Raw genomic sequence first — 19,969 nt, forward strand, 5'->3', positions numbered from 1 at the left:
ATGTGTCTAGGGATCTTTTGGGGACTTTGATCACGGTGGCCAAGCAGAGAAGTCAGCTGTAGTTTTAAAAGATTCAGAAATAGCTCTGGAAATGGACCACCAAATGCAGATAAGGAGATAGATGTAGGATGCTCAATTGAGAAGACTTTGAAAGAAATGTAAATTTTTAGAAGCTGACTTAGTATCTCACTCATTGACAATGATATCTCCATGGCTTTGAGCCAAGATTTCTTCTCATACTTTCAGTTCTGCTTTTCCTACATACATGCATTTGGACGTAGACATGAGGAATTGAAGAGGGACCACTGTTTCCAGAAGAAAACTCACCCATAGTCATATTTTCTACAAAAGATCTATGATATGGGTGGTAATACAAGACAAATTTCACTCCCAAGGAACTTGTGTGCGCTCACCCATCTTACTGCTTTGGAATAGAAACCCAGCCCAGCAGAGAACTAAATGTCTGAGATACTCTCAGGAAATCCTACCTAAAGACTAATCTAGGATTTTCATCTTTCTTTAATGGATCGGTAGTTGAAGCAATTTGGCAATAGACCCAGCCTTATTAATGTGAGTAAAATGTCCCAAAATATCAATACTTCGTAAGTAATCTCTTTACTATCTCCTCTGTTGCCTCCTTTGAATCTTCTTAAAAGCTGCATTTGTTGTGTCCTCTTTTCTACTTTTATTTTCTTCTACACAATTTTTTGTCTTTCTTCCTCTTCAATTCTTATTAGCCATTGTTCAAGCTCTCTTCATTTGTATGCTGTAGTCTTCTTTTTTAGCTCCTGTGTCTAGAAGTGCTTTATTTGTATCAATATTTGGAGAGCCATGGAGTTGCCTTTTCCAATAGTGTTTTAACTCAATAAAATATGTTTAGTTAAAGTCTTACAGACAGCCACTTCATATATTATTTTTAGGGGGAAGTCATTGTCCTTCCATTCACTGCCTTTCTTAATGCACTGAGGGGTCAAAAAGCCATTTGTGAAATTGGAAGTCACATTTGAAAGCTTGATCCATTAGGCCACCATTTTCATGCTCTGTTTTCCCTCTTAAAGAGCTCTAACCTCATGGTATCTCTGTGGTGGGTGCTGGGACTCTCCCTGTAAGGACACAGCACTCTCCTCTCGCCAGCCCCTCAGGAGTTCCAGCCGGCTGACCAAAATCTGATCCACATCAGTCTATACATATTTCCCATTGACTTTCATTAGATATGTTACTGAACCACGACTTTACTTCTGTGCAGATAATTTTCTCTTCCTCGTTAGATGCTGACATATTTAAGCATCATGCCTTGGAAGGCTGGGTACCAGATAAATTGGATTACCCTTAGGGGCTCAGATTTCTCCAGCAAACTTGAAAGGGTGTTGGGGAGGTGGGCTTTCAGTCCTGCACCCTGTTTCTCCACATTATTAATTGTTGTTATGTCATGTGGTAATGGTACTAGTGATTTTAATGTTGTTATTTACGTCATGTACTTAGAGCAATGTGTTCTGACCTGCATTTCATCCCAGAGAGCACACAGCAGCCCCGTTCTGCCTTTGTCAGGGGAGGAGTAAAGAGCCTTCTCATTTTATGACCCTGCTGGGGAGTTACGATTTGGGGTGAGCTCATCAACTGCTGGATGCCTGTAAAGGGACAATTGATGGCCCTGCTCCATCCTTCACCTTCATTTTTGTGTAGCCTTTGCTGATGCTGCCGTGTTTGTGCATTCTGCTCAGAGAAGGCGTAGTCTTCTCCGGGCTCCCATGGTACTGGGAGAGATTGATACATGTAGCAGTTTATAAGACTCCCAGCAGCATGGGATAAAGACCTCTGCCCAGTTGCTGCTGACCATCCTCTACCAAACACCCATCTCTTCGCGATTCAGAAATCCCAGAGCTAATCCCTGTGGATGCGGATTCACTAAGTGTAACTTGATGCAATTTTAACAGGAGACACTCTGGGCTGGAATCAATCTCTCTCCATTCTCCAGTTCTTTTTCTCCTCTGTCACCACTCTTGCTTCTCCCTCACTGAGACTGATTTCATTTTGTGCTAAAAGAGCAGATGTGAAGGTCGAGTTTAAGAAAAAAAAAAAAAGGGAATTTTCTAAGGTAAGATTTATATAGTGTAGTTCAGTATTTCTCTTAGCCACCTGGCAGATTTGGAGCAGGGGGCAAAAGTTGGGTTGAAAAATGGTAATAAAACATGAAAAGAAGAATCAAAAGTCATTTATCCCTCCTTCATTTGTGTTTTCCTTCCTTCCTTCCCTCAACAAGCTCTTATTGGGTACTTCTTGACTGCCAGATGTGGAGTTCCAGAGAGGAACAAACAGCTCTCCCCCTCACAGGTCTGACAGTCTTAGTGGGAAACGGGCCAGTAACTGTTCATGATCTTATATCATCCACAACACCGTGGGCCAACACAGAGCAGTGTCCAGCTCCTTGTTCTCTTGACAAAGGAGATAACCTGTGGCCTGAGCTTTCAAGGATGAAAACTAGTAGAAAAAGTATATTTTGGGCAAACTCATTAGAGAATGAGACAGTAGAGGAAAACTAGATGATTTGAGGAGGAAAATTAATATAACCTTCCAGCAGTGGTGTGCTGGAGCCAGCTGGCACTAGCTCGCAAGAGCCAATTGTGTGCATCTCTTTCCAGCCCCATGTTCAGTGACGTCATGTTGATAGCTTGACGTCAACCATGGGAGGAGGATTTACACCATGGGAACCGACTAATGTTACAAATAACAGATATTTGTTTCTTTCTTTTCTGGAGAGCTGGTAGTTGAACACTTACCAGCACACCCCAGGCTTCCAGAAGGTACACGGTTATTTCATAGAGGTGGCAGAGGAATAGGCAGTGGAACCTGTGCCTTCTGGGTCTGGAGCCAGAGGACAGGGCTATGTTTGTTGCAGGAGGGATTAAGTTGAGGCTTCAAGAAGAGCCTCATTAATTAAACATTGAATTTGTGCCTGTTACTGGGGTAGATGCTGGAAAATGCACTTAATGCCTAACAATCCCTGCCCTGCAGGGGTTATTGTGTAACACAGACACAATGCCACTCTGTGAGAGTGGATAGGTGATTTAGAGCTAAGACAGGAGCCCGAGGAACACATAGGCCCGGAGATAGACGAGAGGACTGATGGCAGGGAGAACCCAGAGAAGAGGGACCTGGGGGGACCCTGAGGATACGCAGGCATTGGATGTGTTGACACTGTGCGGTATATCCTGAGAACAAGGAAGAGAGAGGCTGCTGGGGAGGAGTTTCCTGAGGGTATCGAGCATTAAGTCTAAAGAATCATTCTGAGGCCTAGAGACCCAGAGGCTGTGGTGCGGATTTATCCCCACAGAAATGGTGAGCTCCTGTTGGTTTCTAAGCAGGGGGGTGCTAGGAATGAGGTTCTGGGGAGACGAATCTGATAAACGGTGTGTTTTGATTGGACTGGAAGGGGGTGATGGAAAAGGATGGGTAAGACCTCAGAGGCATGGAGACCAGTTATGGGGCTTTGCCTGGAAACGTGGAGAAGGTTTGAGATGGCTGATGCTGGGATCATGGGTGGTAAGGAAGGCTGCACTGAAGTAACTAAACTGATCTAAACCAGAATGTATACAAATATGGTGACTGGAGCGACTTGGGGGCTTGGTGCCCGGAGTTGATGGGGAGACATGGCACGGAGGCTGTGGGCAGAAAAGAGGGGCATCAGGTTAAAACCATGAAGGGAGAAGAAGGCTGCCTGGACCCCAGGGTGTGGGCAGTGGAGGTTATGCATGTGAGTGAAGGCCAGGAGAGTAAAATCTAGAAACTGTAAGGTTGAAGAATTGTATCAACTGCCAACATTTCTTCTAAAGTTGTTGAGGATGTTGAACAAAGGAAGAAAAAATAATAACTGTGAGCCGGGTGTGATACCATCCAAGAAGACTGAGTTATAATGAACTCATTAATCAATACGTAATTATTTTTTTAGCGCCTTTCATCATCAGGCTCAAAGTTCCATGGGAGCGAGGGAAACTAAGTGTTTTTGTTAGTCCCGTGCCTAGCCTGGTGTGTGGCACTCAGGTGCTCAATTAAGTGTTTTTTGCATAAGGTTGAATGAAAGTAGAGGCTTGGGGTAAAAACATAACAGGGATAAAAATTCGGAGAACTGGGTAGAGTTTGGGAGGATGGAGAGAGACTAGAGAGGTGGAGTAAGACCATGAGTTCAGTGATCTGAAAGTGGCCCAGGGGAAGGCAGGAAGGCTGACCCTCCCTCTTCTCCCTGTGGATGATGGGAATAACTGAAATCTCTTTCGAGACGGCAACCAGCCATCTGGCGTCTTTGGAGAATATCAGCTCTTTGTAACCGTGAGTCTGACTAATAGGAGTCATCTCGCAGATCAAGTCCAAGGCATTGACTAATTCTGATCAGTGTGATCAGTAGACTCACCCAGAGCAGGAACCAGGGCTGCCATGTATGATCAGGCCTTAGAATATGAACGGCACTCCTGGGTTGTGCAGTGTGTAACCTATGTAATTGCATGCAGCAGCCCTGAGCATGACTGTCAAGTGCATGAAAATGTAGGTAGAGGTGTCACCAGCAGGTGTCATCTAGGGGAAGACACGCCAATTGTATTTTGTTTATAAGTACATCCTCCTCTGACTCCATCGTCTGCCGATTCCGCATTTCCGCGGATGGCTAATTGTGAGGGATAAGGTGGCTTACAGTGAGAGGGCTGGCTGAGGAGCTGTGTGATGAGCACGGACGGGAAGGGGGCCAGCATTTCTCTCTTTGAAGAAGAGGATGAGTTTCTTGGAGATAATTTGGTAGAAAGGCCACCTGCCAACCTGATTCTCCTGGGCTCATTTGGAGTGGAAGTGGGCAGCATGGGGGTAGCCTCAGACCGGGTAGCAATCACAGCAGATGACTGGGGTTCCTAGATCAGGAAATTAAATAGATGTCTTTAGTTATTATAATTAAAATAGTTGGCATGCACTGAACACTCACCGTGTACATACTTTACCAGCGTTGTCTCATTTAACCCTCATAAGAGGCCTGTGAGTTAGAGTTTGTGTGCGTGCGAGTGTGTGTGTGTGTGTGTATTTAAACTGGTGAGGAAATCAACTTTCAGAGGAGAGCTTGCCGAAGGTTGTACTATCAGTTGAGTTAATGGTAGAGCAAGAATTGAAACCCAGACATGGCTGATCTGGGTCTGGTGAATGTCACCCCCACACCACCTGCCACTTTGCTTCCTGTTCAGGAAAAGAGCAGCCAATATACAGGGACATTGCTTCTGATGGTAAACTCTATCTAGCAGTTTGGGATGCCCAGGCCTCCTTGCTGGAAATGATAACACTGCCCTAGAATTCAGGTTGCCCCATCTGGGGGTGCTGCAAGGACGTTTTGCGTTCCCTGGGGAGGGCATGTTCTTCCTAGAATACACTGGTCCCATCCTCTGGTCCTCTTCTTCTAGTATGATCAGTTATCTGCCTTAAGAATGACAAGGACGAGGACCAAGCTATTTAGCATTTTTAATTATATGTGCTTACTTACATTATGAAAATAATAAGGGATATATAGGTGTGGAGTTGTCTAAGGACCACAAACAGCTACAAAGAAAGAGAAAACCAGTTTACTCTCACCATCTAGGTATTAAGTGTTGTGGACACCATGTCTGTTAAGCAGGTTCCATCTCGTTTGCCAACTCCAGGAGCCTGGTAATGGGTACCTGGGGAACTCTGCTGAGAAGGAGGAATAGGGTTGTGATCAATTAGTAATGTCTGTCCTGGGTGCAGGGTCAGGAGATAGTGACACACCTGCCACAGTTTCACTATCCCTGGTTTAGCCGTAACCTACTTATGTTACACAGGCGAGTGTGATAAAACTTACTGGAAACCGTACTTTAAAATCTAGTTAAATTTATTTTTTAAAAGTTTCTTTTCTGGTGGAAGCTTGAATTAGTAACTGGAAGCTCTGCTTTCCTTTTTTTTTCCCCTAAGGCAGTTTGTGACTTCAAAATGCTGCTAAAAAAAAAAAGAGTGTAATTGTGTGTAGATCTGCTCTGCACATAGCCAACAGCTACAGCTTGAAATACCTGCTGGCAGGTTGGATGTTTCATTTTCAAAAATTGAAAATTCTTTCCTTCTGATTTTATATATCACAGTTGAGGCATTTAATGCTGCTGAACCATTTTTCTCTCTTCCTCGTTTTGTCAAGGAAGGTAGAAGAGAGGATCTGGCAAGGAGCTGAAACTTGTACAGAATAATTTCAGCAGCTGTCTGGGAGGACAGTCACAGGAACTGGCTAAATGACCCTCAGCTGACAGCCTTGAGGGCCTTGGTTCTCAAACTCCAGCCAGACACCCGAATCACCTGGAGGTGTGTTAAAACCGAGGCTCCTGAGCTTCTGATAGGTCCAGGCGGGCCTCAAGAACCTGCATTTCAAACAAGTTCTGGGGTGATGCTGATGCTGTTGAGCAGACATCACACTTTGAGAACCACCACTGAGAGCCAATGGCCACCAAACTTCCCTAAAGCTGGAGCTGGGTCCTAGCCAAGGGGAGGTTTTGCCGTAGGAGAGGCTCCAAGGTCAGCTGCAAAAGTGCTGCCAATCAAAGTCCAGCCAGACCAAAATTAGGCTGACTGCAGTCACAGTCAGTACGGGATCTTCATAGAAAGAATCAACCGCAGCCACTACCCAATGGTTTCTTGTAAGCATCTATTTTAAAAATAATGTTAATGCTGCATGTGTTGAAGCTATTTTTTAGGTACTATGAATTTTTATTTAAAAAAATGGAAAACATATGGGCATGATTTGGAGCTCATATAAAAGGAAGCTCTTTAGTGTTTAGATCACAGCAAATCAAAGCACCACAGGCATCAAGTTCTGGCTCTAATTACAGAAAAGATGTCAAAAAAGCAAAAATAGTTTCTTGAGAATAGTGTATGAGCCTGAAGTTAAAGATCACAGGTGACAGCAGTTCTTAGATCGTAAGCGACACGAGGCCTTGGTTTTCTACATATTGGTAATAACAGCCCATTGACTCCCACTCCCTCTGAGGCTGTGGAGGCGCTAGAGGGCCAGAGCCCCCAGACTTCAGCACCCTGGGCTCACCTGGGGACAACCCACCATGTGCAGATACGGCAGCATGACTCCCCCACTACCCCTGGCTGACATCCTGCTGTGGCTGGATCAACCTCCTTCAGGTCCCACTGGGCTGCAGAAACCTCCTTCCCCCATTTTCTCTTCCAGTGCCCATCCCTGTCCTCCCAACCAGGCCCCTCTCCGTGGCTTGTCTTCTTTAAACCACCACCCACATCTTTGTAGTTTACAAAGCACTTTCACATACACACCACACCTTGTTAGGAAGGCCCTCCGTCAATCATTTCTTTTGATTGTGTAGAGCTGGGAACGCTGAGGCTGGAGGAGTGCCTCGCCCTGAGCGTGTGGTGGGGCTGGTGCAGACGTGAGCTGCTTCTTTTGCTCCCACCAGAGTTTCTCCCCACTGCACCAGGGCCACTAACTACAGGGTGGACCACAGCCTCTGAGAGAGGACTGTGGATTGAGTGACTTCCTCTGCAGTTGGGCTTTGAAAACCTCTGGGCTTGGAGAATATGAAGTCATTTCTTTGCCAGACAGGAAAGGGCGATTTTTACAGAATCACCCTTCTTTAAGCCGCTGCTTTCCAGTGATCGTGGAGTAAATTTCTGAGAGCAGTAACACCGTTACCACCATAGTGACCCATTACAAAGACATCTCTCCCAACCTAAGGAGAGCCCTTTTTTTTGACTTTATTTTTTTAGAGCAATTTTAGTTCACAGGAATGGTGAGCAGAAGGTACAGAGATTTTCCACGTACCCTCTGCTCCACACATGCAGTCGTACATTTGTTACAGCCGATGGGCCTACACTGACACATCATTATCACCCAAAGTGCACAGTGTACATTAGGGTTCCCTCTTGGTGTGGAACAGTCTGTGGGTTTGAACAAACGTATAATGATGTGTACCCATCATTACAGTTTCATACAGAGTAGTTTCACTGCCCTAAAAATCCTCTCAGGAGAGCATGCTTTTTATTTTACAATTTTTAAAAACGATACAATGAGACCCTGCAGAGGATGTAATTTAAAACTAAAGCATTAGAAGCATTGCACTTGAAGACCAATCGGCACAAAGATTAAACAATGAGATGACGTCTGTCAGTTAGGAAGGTAATGTGATCCACACCATCCTGTATAGCTAGAACTTTTCAAAGCCACACCTTCGTTTGTTTGTTCCTTCCTTCCTTCTTCTCTTCTTCCTCTTTGCTCACGTCTATAAAGCCATCACGGCGTCAGGCCCTGTGCGGGGACAGGCAGCCATATGCACTGCTTTCAAAAGAATTTGAAGGGGTGGGGATAAATTCCGGGGACTCCAAGGCCATTGGCAGCTCCCTAATCCATTTGAAATACGCTTGGGTAGTTTAGACCCGTGGTTCTCAGTCTTGCCTGCACATTGAACCACCTAGGCGGCCGGGCCTAGCTTCACGGGCCTGTGACCAGTACCGTGGGACGGGGCCCCATGCTCAGAAGGGCCCACACTTAGTTTAAATTCTACTGTCACAGTCTTGAAATTCTTAATCTTTGAACAAGGAGTCCTGAGTTTTCGTTTTGCACTAGACCCTGCAAATCATGTAGCTGATCCTGCAGGCAGCTTTCAAATGTGTCCGTGCCCAGGCTGCACCCAGACCCACGAATCAGAATTGCTGAAGGTGGGACCCAGGCCTGTGTACTTTGTAAAGCTCCTCAGCTGACTGAGTGGGCAACCAGCTTTGGGAACCACTGGTGTAGACAAGAAGCCCTCCACTGGGGTGTTTATGTGTGTGTTGTGGGGGACGTCAGATTCACCTGGAGCACTTTCCAAACTCCACACACTGATGTGTAGAAACTGATGAGTATTCTGATTCACAAATATTCTCATCCCACCTCACTCCCAGGCAGGAACTTTCGATGAATATAACATCTGTCTCTGAGACAGTCTCACTGCATTTGCTGTTCGCTGGCTGCTGAGTTGCTGTGACGGTAACTGCATATGAACTGCTGGGACCTGCACAGTTGGGGCACGGTGGTGCCTGGATTGTGACTTCCTATCCATACAGCTGTGATCCCTGTGACACTGCAAACTGCGCACACCTATGGAGAGGTGGTGTGGCAGGAAAAGGGATGGGCGTGGACCACAACCCTGGCCCTGTCTCACAGCTGTGGGGTGTGGGCATGTTTTCTTCATGCCTCAGTTTCCTTATTAGTAAAATGAGCATAATAATACCCATGAAGGTCATGAAGCTCATGAAGGTGCTGTGAGGATTAGTGAGCTAAGACATGCAAGGGTCCCAGCACTGTGCCTGGCACGCAGCGGGTGCTCAGTAAATATTGGTGTCCTATCTCCTCCAAGAAGAAATATTAGCATACCTTTCCCCTCAGTTCTCAACTGAATCTTTGCTAAGAGAAACAGAACTCATTATCGTGTCAACAAAGAAGGAGTACTAACCAATATTCTCCAATTAGTATACTTATCAAATATGCAATTTGTATTCACTGAGCTCCTGGTTATTGAATACTTACTAGGTCAAAGTGTCAGAGGGATAGATTCCATATGTGTACAGATATACACATACACGCATGTCTTCATGGATATAGACATACACAAGTGTATATTTACACGCATATATTTATACACATACATACATATACATATACACACATGTATGGCAGAACCCTATTGTTCACTACTTTTCTTTAAATCTTACTCATTTGAACTACAAAAGTAATGCTTGTTGTAACAATTCAAACAATGTGAAAGTAACTTAGTTTACTATCCTGTCCTTCCCCCTCCTACTCCCACCCTTCTAGTATAACCATTTTTTAAAATAATTTGAAGTTAAAAATAAATCTGATATGGATTTTTCCATCTTTTTCTTTTGCACACACACCCCCCCCCCCCCACATGGACACGTGCTACATATCACATTCTGTAACTTGCTTTTCTTGTCTTCTTCATTTGACAATAAGCGGACATCTTTTGAAATCAGTCCGCATCACTCACTTGTTAGTCCTCAACAGCTTGTGGCATTCTGCAGGATGGCTGAGCTGTTTCCAGCCGTTCCCTGGTTATGGTCATACAGTGTTTGGCTGTAGAAGAAGATGCTGCATTAAACAGAGATTTATACAAATTTAAATACTTCTACTTCTAAATCTTTTGGATAGAGCAGAGAGAGAGTCTCCAGCAATATATAACCTAAGAGTGGGCAAAGTGAGAGTCAAACAGATAATAAGAAATATGCTTCTCCAACTTTTACGGGCCTGCCCACGAGGTACCAGTCATCGCAGTGGGGTGCACAAGCTACAAACGTGCATGAGACTCAGTGTGACCTCGAGGGGTTCACCAAAGCAGCATGTGATTCAATGTCAGAGCCAATGTTACACATGATATATGTCAGCATTGTAAGGTCCGTGTTGAAATCTTCCCAGTGGTGCTTGAGCCAACCTCCGCTCCAGCCCTAGATTCTGACAAGTTCTGTTGACTCTGGAGCAGTTTTGCATGAAAAGGCCTTTCATGTAGCTTCCTCCCAACCTTTTTTGCAGCAGAAAACACAAGGGGCTCCCAACCAAATCACAGAGGAGATGTTAACCTGCTTTTTTAATATGGCCAGTAATTTATCTGATTGCTCAGTTTGCTCCATCATTTTCTTCCAGAAGCTGAAAGTGAAAAAGAAAGTTTTCCCAGCAGAAAGCCATGTTTCTCCTGAAGGCCTGAGCCTTTGTCACCCATTTCGGTGATGCACTTACAAGGAGATGCTAAACTGTTTCACATGAAAGAATTGGAAGTTACAAAACCAAGTTAAATCATAAAATAACTTGAAAGCACATTTAACAGGATTCAACAGTGTTTTTTAAGCAGCTATGAAATAGTGTTGCCAGAATTGTTTTTACTCCTGGTGAGTTTACTGCAGAAATGTTTAAATGCTATGGCACCCTTGGAGGTGTGCCCACAGCTCATGTTTGCTTAGAAAAACCGCTCACTGTTCAGCTGCCAAGAGTGCAGGTAGCTGCCACCCTCCAGCTGCGGCGCCTTCGGAATCTGCCTCAGCTTTCCCGCAGAGCCCCAGCTCTTCCTGGCAGCCCCAGCCAGTGACTGAGCATGCGGGATGCTAGGGCCTGGGCCTTTCTGGAATGGACACTCTTTACTCTAGAGCTCTCTGTTGAGTTGATGAGACTGTCAGGTCTACATCAGCCAGGTCTGCTTTGCAATGTGGGCCTCTCATTGCCTGTTCCCGTTTCCTCCTTTGTTTTCATAATGGCAGGTCTGCATCGTAATGTGGGACCCTGGCCAGTCCTGCTTCCTCCCGCTTTTATCCTGCACAGCATCTGCTAACTTCCCTGTCAGTAACTTCTCAGTGTCTGCTTTCTGGGGGACCCAATAGACACAAACGCTTTCAGGGCAATGTAGGAACATAAACGCTATACATCTCATTCAGAGGACTCAAGTACCTGAACATGTCCCCTAGCCCCTGGACATTCTTGCGCCAGGCTCTGCTAAAAACAAATTATGATTCTGCCAAAGTGAAACTGACCATTTCATTTCAATTATTCAGCTGGGACACAAATGAAAAACCAAACTTGGGGAAAAACAAACTCATATATATTGTGAAATTCCACTTTAGTCGCTCGAGCTCTTTCTAAGAACTGAGGTAAGGAACATATTTTAGTATTCCTTCTGTGTTTGCCGTGAACTGATTAGAGCTGAGACATCATAGTTACAATGAGACAACACTGTTTCCATTTCTGCCACTTTAATCACAATTCTACATTGAGCACCATTGTTCTTGATCAGCTGCCTCCCCTTATGGCACCACAGACTGAGAAGGAAGAGGGTAATAATTGCATTCTTGTTGCAGGAGAGTTTGGAGAGGTGTACAAGGGGCGTCTGAAACTTCCAGGCAAGAGGGAAATCTATGTGGCCATCAAGACGCTGAAGGCCGGGTACTCAGAGAAGCAGCGTCGGGACTTTCTGAGTGAGGCGAGCATCATGGGCCAGTTCGACCATCCCAACATCATTCGCCTGGAGGGCGTGGTCACCAAGAGTCGACCGGTCATGATCATCACAGAATTCATGGAGAATGGCGCTCTGGATTCTTTCCTCAGGGTAAGAGCAGCTCAGGGGCATGGATGGTGTGAGCCCTGGTGGACGCTGGGGAACAATGTCTGGGGAGAAGTGTCTATGTGAGGCTAACTGGCCATTCAGGAATGGCCCAGTGAAATGTGAGTGGGGACTGGAGATGTTAGCAAGGTTAAGAGATTTCTTGCTAAAAGGAAAGGATAAAGCAAAGCTTGAGGAACACTCAGTAGGAGGATGGCATGGAGTGGAGCCTTGATCAATACTTGTTGGATGAACAAGAATGATAGGGGAGGGCAAAGAATGACCATCGGTATCTGCATGAATCACTGAGATCGCGCACACTCCAGTGGCCATCTCTGCCTTTTCCCCGGCACAGCCGCCCTCCCAGCCAGCTCTCTTCATTGCAGCTCACAGATAAAACAGGTTGTCCTTTTTTGTTATCTGGGCCACGTGCCCTCTGAGGAGGCACTTGTGGGCAGGAAAGGAGAAGACTGTGTCACAAGCGTCCACAAGTCTTTTCTGGGGTTGATGAAGAATTGTGACTCCCAACCAACCTGCAGCAGAGATGGGGGTACCTCAAGGCCTATGGCTGGGAGATCTGTAAAAGAGCATTGTCAGAACATGTCCAATGGAGCCATAGTGGAACCACTTTCATTTCTATGCCCAGAAAAGGAGTGAGTGAGCATGGCCATGATGCTGACGTCTGGGGAGTGGGAGCTGACGGAGCACAGGCCAGGGTGCAAGGCCTGCATGGGACCAAAGGCACAGCTGGGGGCTGCTGGGGAGCCTGAGAGCAGAGGGTTCAGGGGGCAGCATCAAAGAGTGGGGCAGGGCCCTCAGAGCAAGGACTTCAGGGCAATACCAAGCAGCAGGCTACGCACATCACCAAAGCTGCCAAACGGTAGCTGTAGCTGCAGATCAAAGGACCATGTGTGTAGTCAGTCATTAAAACATTCACGGAGTGACTGCTCTGGGCACGCCCTGTGCTGGGTACTGGGCTTATAGAGATGAAAGCGAGATTGCTCTAATGCTGTGTAACAAATCACCTCAAGACTTTAGTGGCTTAGCACAACAACGGTTTGTCTTGCTCGTGAACCTGCAATTTGGGCAGGGCTCAGTGGGGACATCTCTGTTCCACGTGTTATCAGCTGGGGCAGCTCAAAGGCTGAGGCCGGGAATCATCCAAAGGCTTGTTTACTCATTTGTCTTATGATTGATGCTGAGTGTCAGCTGGCATCTCTCCATGTGGCCTGATGGGGCTTCCTCACAGAAAGCTGCCCCAAGAACAAGCACCCTAAGAAGAAAAGTCAGAAGCTGTATCAGTTTTATAACCTAGCCTGAAAAGCCACACAACATCCTTCAACCATAGTGACAGGCCCACCCAGAACCAAGGGAGGAAAGAGTCCCCACTGTTTGCTGGGGGACAGCAACCCGATGTCTTCTTACACATAAGGGGTGGGAGATCCTCTTATGTCCATCTTAGAGAATGCAACCTGCCGCAGAGGTCCCTGCCCCCGAGGACCTTAGCATTCAAAGCTTGCAGCCATCATCTGCCTAGATTATGCTTTTTGTTTCCAAGCGTGGACTATAGAGGTGTCACATAAAGGAGAACTGAAATCTTCCTCTCTCAGAGGAGAGAGAATTTATCTCTTAGTGGAGAATGAGGAATTTGCAAGGCAGGTGGGGGAGCGGGCAGGCAGGCTGCTAGAACAATGGAACAGTGTGTTCAAAGGCCACAGGAAGCTGGCCTATTTGGTAATCTGTCGGCAGCTGCATGGTGGCTCCAAGGCTCAGAGGCAGAGCTTAGGGGCTGCAGTGAGGAAGGGTAGCTGGGGGACGTGTCTAGAAGCTGCATTTGCACATTTGAAGCTACCTTTGTAGGGCGAGCACACGCTTTTTCCCTCATCTGAGTCATTAGGCAGCAGTGCTTGATTTTGATGGGGTGGGGGTACCACTGATGTAGACTGTGGGGCCCTGTGCTTTGCCTGGTACAGCCTCCTGGAGCCTATGGGTTACGCCTTATATTTTGAAACCCCAGTACCTAGCACAGTGAGCACCTGGCAAATGCTAGTTGAATGAAAGACATGAATAACCATTTCTGGGGCAAAAGCGTCCAGGAGTGGCAGGAGAGATGTAGTCATCCTGAGTGTACATGGTCTCCTGTCCTTGTTGCCAGACCTCTCGTGTCAGAGCAGAGTATGGACCATGCTTTCCTGGGGGCTTTCATTCGTGCTCATAGATCTCATGCAGACAGCCAAATAAAAGTAAGTAGGAGACAATGTTAGAAGAAAAAGTATTTTCTGGAACCAGCCTCCGGTCCCTCTCAGGAGTCATTTATTTTCTACAAGTCACCTGTCTGTACTTCACAGAGGAGTCACAATATGATCAGACTCTCTTCCTGGAGCATGCAGAGGAGCGGGGATTCATTCTCAGGGGCCTATGGAAAGTCAAGCCCCACACTGTTGCTCTGCACAGGGCTATTTGCATTCAGGACCCAGGACAAGGGGACATGTTGGACACCAGTATTTTTCATGATGATGGGACCTGGGCAGTGATAGAAAAGCTAGAGGCGAGAGAGGGGCCCAGGAAAACAGGAGAAAGGACAGCGAGAAAAGAGCGGCCAGAGCCAGCGGTGCCAGAAGGAGAGGGGAAATGAAGCGTTTCTGACTCCTTGCACGGCATGGAGGCAGGTAATCTATAAATCTAATTTCAGCCTTACTACCAAACCCTGGAGCATAGCAACATTAATTGATGTATCTGCTGCTTGATAAAATCGAAAAGTAGGTCATCAGTTCAGTTCTGCAGGGTCCATCTTCTGGGAAGTGGTATAATTTTAGGATCACCATTCAGAGAAGAAAGGAAAAGCCTTAGTCCTCAATTTGTGCAACTGTTTCCTTCCCTCCGACTGGTCCTTTCACACCGGACGTGGAGCCTTTGGAGAGTGGCCGCAGCTCCAGCTCTGGGTCGGTGTCTGAGAGGCTCTGGGCATCGGGGATCCAGTGAGCATATCGGACATAGCTTCTCACAGCCCACTCACTGCCCCTCTCCCATGGCAGGACTTAGAATCCCTCACATTCTGGAGGAATTGGAAGCACCATTATTCTTCAACCACATCTTCAGTAGGTTCATTATTATCCATTTTTTTAAATGTCTGTGCCATGGATTTGTAGCACAAGAATCCATAATTAAATATTTACTTCTTGGCATTCAAATTCGGAGGACTTAATCTGGTGGCCCTTCTATAATCTTAGGCACAACCCCTGACGCCGTCATCAATGTTCCATGCCATAGCCAAGAAGGTCAATATGCTCCATAAGGCCTCTGTGCCTAAAGTTTGGCCTTGTGGTTGCTACTGGCTCATTCCCAGATGGTCATAACTGGAAGACTCTTGGAAATCGCTGAGCAATGTCAAATGGAGACATTTGCATCAAAGAAGCTCATTCATGCCTGAAGCTGGACGATAGCAACCCAGATGTCAGGAAGAGAACACCAGATTGGAAGTCCTGAGACCAAGGGTCTGCTTTGGGCTCTGCTATGAGTCACCGTGTGGCCTTAAGCAAATCTGTTAACTCGATTTCCCAATCTATAAACTAAAGGCATTGAGCTGGATGATCTTGAAAGGTCTCTTTCAGTTAAAAAAAAAACCTATGATTCATTCTCTTCAAACAAATCAAATAAGGGTTTCATTTCCTGAAGTGGATTTGTCACTGAAAGTTGAAATACCTAAATCCTTCCTATCTAATAAAAGGGCCAGCAAGTGGCTTCAGTGAATTTGCAGAAAAGCAATTTCAGCAAAAAGCACTTCATGAAGGGAAGAAAGTCTAAATCATTTCACCTGGGCCTGCCTGTATTTCTTCTCTGTGCTGTGTTGTTACCGTGTGCTCAGCATGGAGCCAGGCCCTCTCTGAAAGTCACTAAGAAATCTATTTTTTTTTCTATCTTGTTTATCTTTGTGGGCCAATGTTCATATCTCTGGAAGTTCTTCTTGGAGAGTTATACCAATGAACTGAACATAAAACACTTGAACATATCAGAAAATCTTAATATGGTCATATCTTTTAAGTTTCACCAAAACTTTGAACTTGCCAGGTATGACCCTGTCTTATCATGCTATGTGATTCCCATGCTAATGCTGAAGAAAATGTGTTGCTCATTGCAGAGTAAGCATATTCCAATGGAAGAGGCACTGGATAGGAGTTAAAAGATTCAGATAAGAGTAGCATATTTGTGGTACACTTGTCTCTACTTTCTATTTCTATGACCTTGGCAGCCATCATTAATCAAAGCTTATCCATAGCCTTCTTCTACACACAGTGTTGGAGGCAGCCATTACCAATTGATCAGAGATGGAAAGTCAGTGGAGAAGCAATTTGCTGTTCTGGACTTAGATTCTTTTTTTCTTTTTTTTAAAGATTGGCACCTGAGCTAAAATCTATTACCAATCTTCTTTTCTTTTTCTTTTTCTTTTTCTTCTTCTTCTCCCCAAAACCACCTGGTACACAGTTGTATATTCTAGTTGTAGAACCTTCTGGTTGTGCTCTGTGGGACGCGTCCTCAGCATGGCTTGATGAGCAGTGCTATATCCGCGCCTAGGATCCAAACCAGTGAAACCCTGGGCCACCAAAGCGGAGCCTGCGAACTTAACCACTTGACCACAGGGCAGGCCCCTGGACTTAGATTCTTAATATGAATCAAAACCACCCCGAGCGATTTCAGGCTGATCACTTAAACTTTCTGGATTTCCTTTATCCTCTCTACAAAAGCAATATACTATTGCCTGCCTCGCCTACTCCACAGGACCAGTTTTAAGGATCAAAAGATATTTCTGTAAAGTATGACTTACCATTCAAAAGTCAAGCAATGGAAGAAATCAGTGTTTGTTGATTAATTGATCCAAACTTCAGGCCTGCATCATTAGCTCCTGACCATCCATTACTACAGTTGGGGTGGGGGTACTATCACAGGTGCCAACCTGTTGAGCTCAGAATGCACTGTGAACTAGGTTCTCCCAGGGTAATGATCCTAGGATGTCTCCCGCACACACCCAGGAGGCTATGAGGAACCCACATTTCTGTCCCCAGGTGTCCTCTGTCTCTCTCACCAGGCATCTGAGGTATGTGGGAGAGCTGATTTGTGAGGCATATGGCCTTGCTGATAATACCAGCGATCATTGCTGCGTCTTAGTATTCGTGGGGCACTGAGCTAAGCCCCTTCACACCTATTATCACATTTTACCTCACCAAAATTCTGGGAAGCGTGGATACTATGTTCTTGTTTTGTGGATGTGGAAATCACTGCTCTGGAGGTTAAATAACTTGCCCGATGCCATGCAACCAGTGAGCGGCAGAGCCTGGATCCAAGCGGTCTGTGTGGCTCCAAATCCTGGACTTTTAACCACTTCTTGGCCTTTGTTGGCCCCAGAAACTATAAGGATGACTGATCTAAATATTCAAACAAATCAGACAATAAAGCGGCTCTATGAAGTCTTGACTAACTTAAAGTGGAAGCATAGACACACTGCTGCCCACGCTTTCAACACTGCTCCTCTCAGAGTTGTTCAGTCACCACCAGTTCCCCCCAACATCTATCTACCAGTGGGCTTCTTTAGGGAGATACTCGTTTTTAACCACATTGCTGTCATTGTTAGAATTTTCGGTTGGTGTTTTCTCTAATAAACAGGGTATTTTTATAGCAGCTCTTTTATTTTTCCTTACTTATGGAAATGCTTTTGTGGGAATGCATTCATAAATGATGTGTCCACACATATTTAGGTGAGATAATGCAGAAGAGTGTAGCATATACTATCTCACATATAGTAGGTGCTCAATAAATGAGAGCTCCTCACACTATTTATGCTTTCTGCATTTCACATGGGAACACTGGGGCAGAGGAGGTGACTGCTTTGCCCAGGGCCTGTGTTCAGCAGTAGCTGGAGTAGACCCAGGGAGACCCGCCTACTCCGACCTCTCCTTCAATCAGAGCGTCTCAGTGCCTGGTCCAGGCTCTACTTACAGAATACAACTCATAGCCCTTTGGCGAGCAGCTGGGGCTGGACTAGATGGGAAAAGGTGTTCTTGGCAACCTGGCCCAGGGTCCACTAATCTAACCAGTGTGTGCCGAGCCAAGACCCAGAGGTTTGGGGGAGGCAGAAGGATGCACAGATTCATTCACTGAAGAGTCTATCATCTAACCCTGGAAGAGGGCATCCATGCAAGAAACTGTGATTGCAGAGAAGGAAGCACTTCAGGTTGGCATGAGAGGGAGCAGTCACAGCTCCCATTCACTAGAAGGGTCCATGTTCCAGACGCTGGGTGTGCACTTCCCCTGACCACCAATCCCTATGAGGTAGGTGTGGTTATCCCAATGTCAAGGTTGACAGCACTGGTAGCACCCAAGGAAGACACCTTAAACGTTTATTTCTGGAAATAGGAAGAGATGTCTAGGTCATTCATTCCACATGTGCTTACTGAGCTCTTTCTATCGACATTAAAGTTCTCAGCACTGGGAATACTGTGGTGACCACAGAAGAGAGAGTTCTTGTCTCAAAGAGCTTAGAGTCAAGCAGCAGAGACAGACAGACACACAGACACATACACACATGCACGCATGCACGCACACACACATGCATGCACACACACAGGCAGCTAAAACTTATGATATGTGCTGAGAAGAAAACTAAGAGCATGCACTGACAGGTAGTAGTAAGAAAGCGCTAATTACAGTTGGGGGAGGGGACTGGTTACAGAGACATCCTCTCCAAAGAAGTGAAGTTTAAGTGGAGACCTGAAGGGCAGGTAAGTTTGGATTGTGGGGAAAAAACAGAGGGAATGGCATGTGTAAGGACCGTAAGGCAGGAAGAGCTTGGCTTGGGAAAGGATTGAAAGGTCACCAATCATTGTGGCTTTAGCACAGGAGTGAGGGATAAGGTAGCATAAGGTGAGGCAGTAGATGATTCCGTGGGGTCTTGTGGGCCATGCGAAGAAGTTCGCAGCTTTTCCTTAATGCAATGGGAGGCTAATAGAGAGCTTTAGCCAGGGAGTGACATGACCTGATTTATGTCTTATAAAGATGGCTCTAACTCCCATGTAGAGAATGGATTGTGGGGGCGGGGCAGCTGCAGGGAGGCTGTTACAGGTGAGGGATGACAATGACTTGGTTAGAATGGTGGCAGTGGAGACAGAGAGAAGTGGATGGGTTTGAAATGTAATTTGGAGATGAAATCAACAGGGTTTGGCAAGGAGAAGAGAGCAGAGCATTCAAGGAGAGGGATGAAGATGGGGTTTGGGGAGGGAGGAGGCAGTGAGTGGCTTGGCCTGGTACTGACAGAGGCTGACAAGCAGTGGGACCATGGCACCTCAGCTTCTGTTTAACCACTGAAGCCCATCTTGATCTCAATGCCCTTTGTGTCTTATTACAGCAAAATGATGGACAGTTCACGGTGATCCAGCTGGTAGGGATGCTCAGGGGCATCGCCGCAGGGATGAAGTACCTGGCCGAGATGAACTATGTGCACCGGGACCTGGCTGCTAGAAACATTCTTGTCAACAGTAACTTGGTGTGCAAGGTGTCTGACTTTGGCCTTTCCCGCTACCTCCAGGATGACACCTCAGATCCCACCTATACCAGCTCCTTGGTGAGTCTTTCTTGGCATTCTCAGGTAAAAGCGTGGCATGAGTAAAGGTGGCTGCACATGGCTGGGGACCCATGGCAGGGCAGACTGGGAGGGACTGGGACCTGAACTCGTCTCTCCACTGGGGGAGTCAGGTGCTGGGTGGACCATCCATTGGCCAAGAGAAACAATAGCAGCTGGTTGTCCAGACAAGCATTTGGGCAGAGGCTGTGAGGAAGGGTCGGTGTCT

General features: G+C 46.2%; 1 protein-coding gene across 1 annotated transcript in view; it reads left to right on the plus strand.

The window, feature by feature from the left end:
* Nucleotides 1–19,969, plus strand: part of EPHB1 (EPH receptor B1) — a 417,501-nt gene that overhangs the window by 350,281 nt on the left and 47,251 nt on the right. Inside the window, exons 11-12 of the mRNA XM_008512898.2 lie at nucleotides 11,890–12,137; nucleotides 19,528–19,743. Of these exons, the coding sequence (XP_008511120.1) occupies nucleotides 11,890–12,137; nucleotides 19,528–19,743 (464 nt within the window). The remainder of the gene's footprint in view (nucleotides 1–11,889; nucleotides 12,138–19,527; nucleotides 19,744–19,969) is intronic.

This window comes from Equus przewalskii, chromosome 15 (genome assembly GCF_037783145.1).
Source record: "Equus przewalskii isolate Varuska chromosome 15, EquPr2, whole genome shotgun sequence".
Lineage (NCBI taxonomy): Eukaryota > Metazoa > Chordata > Mammalia > Perissodactyla > Equidae > Equus > Equus przewalskii.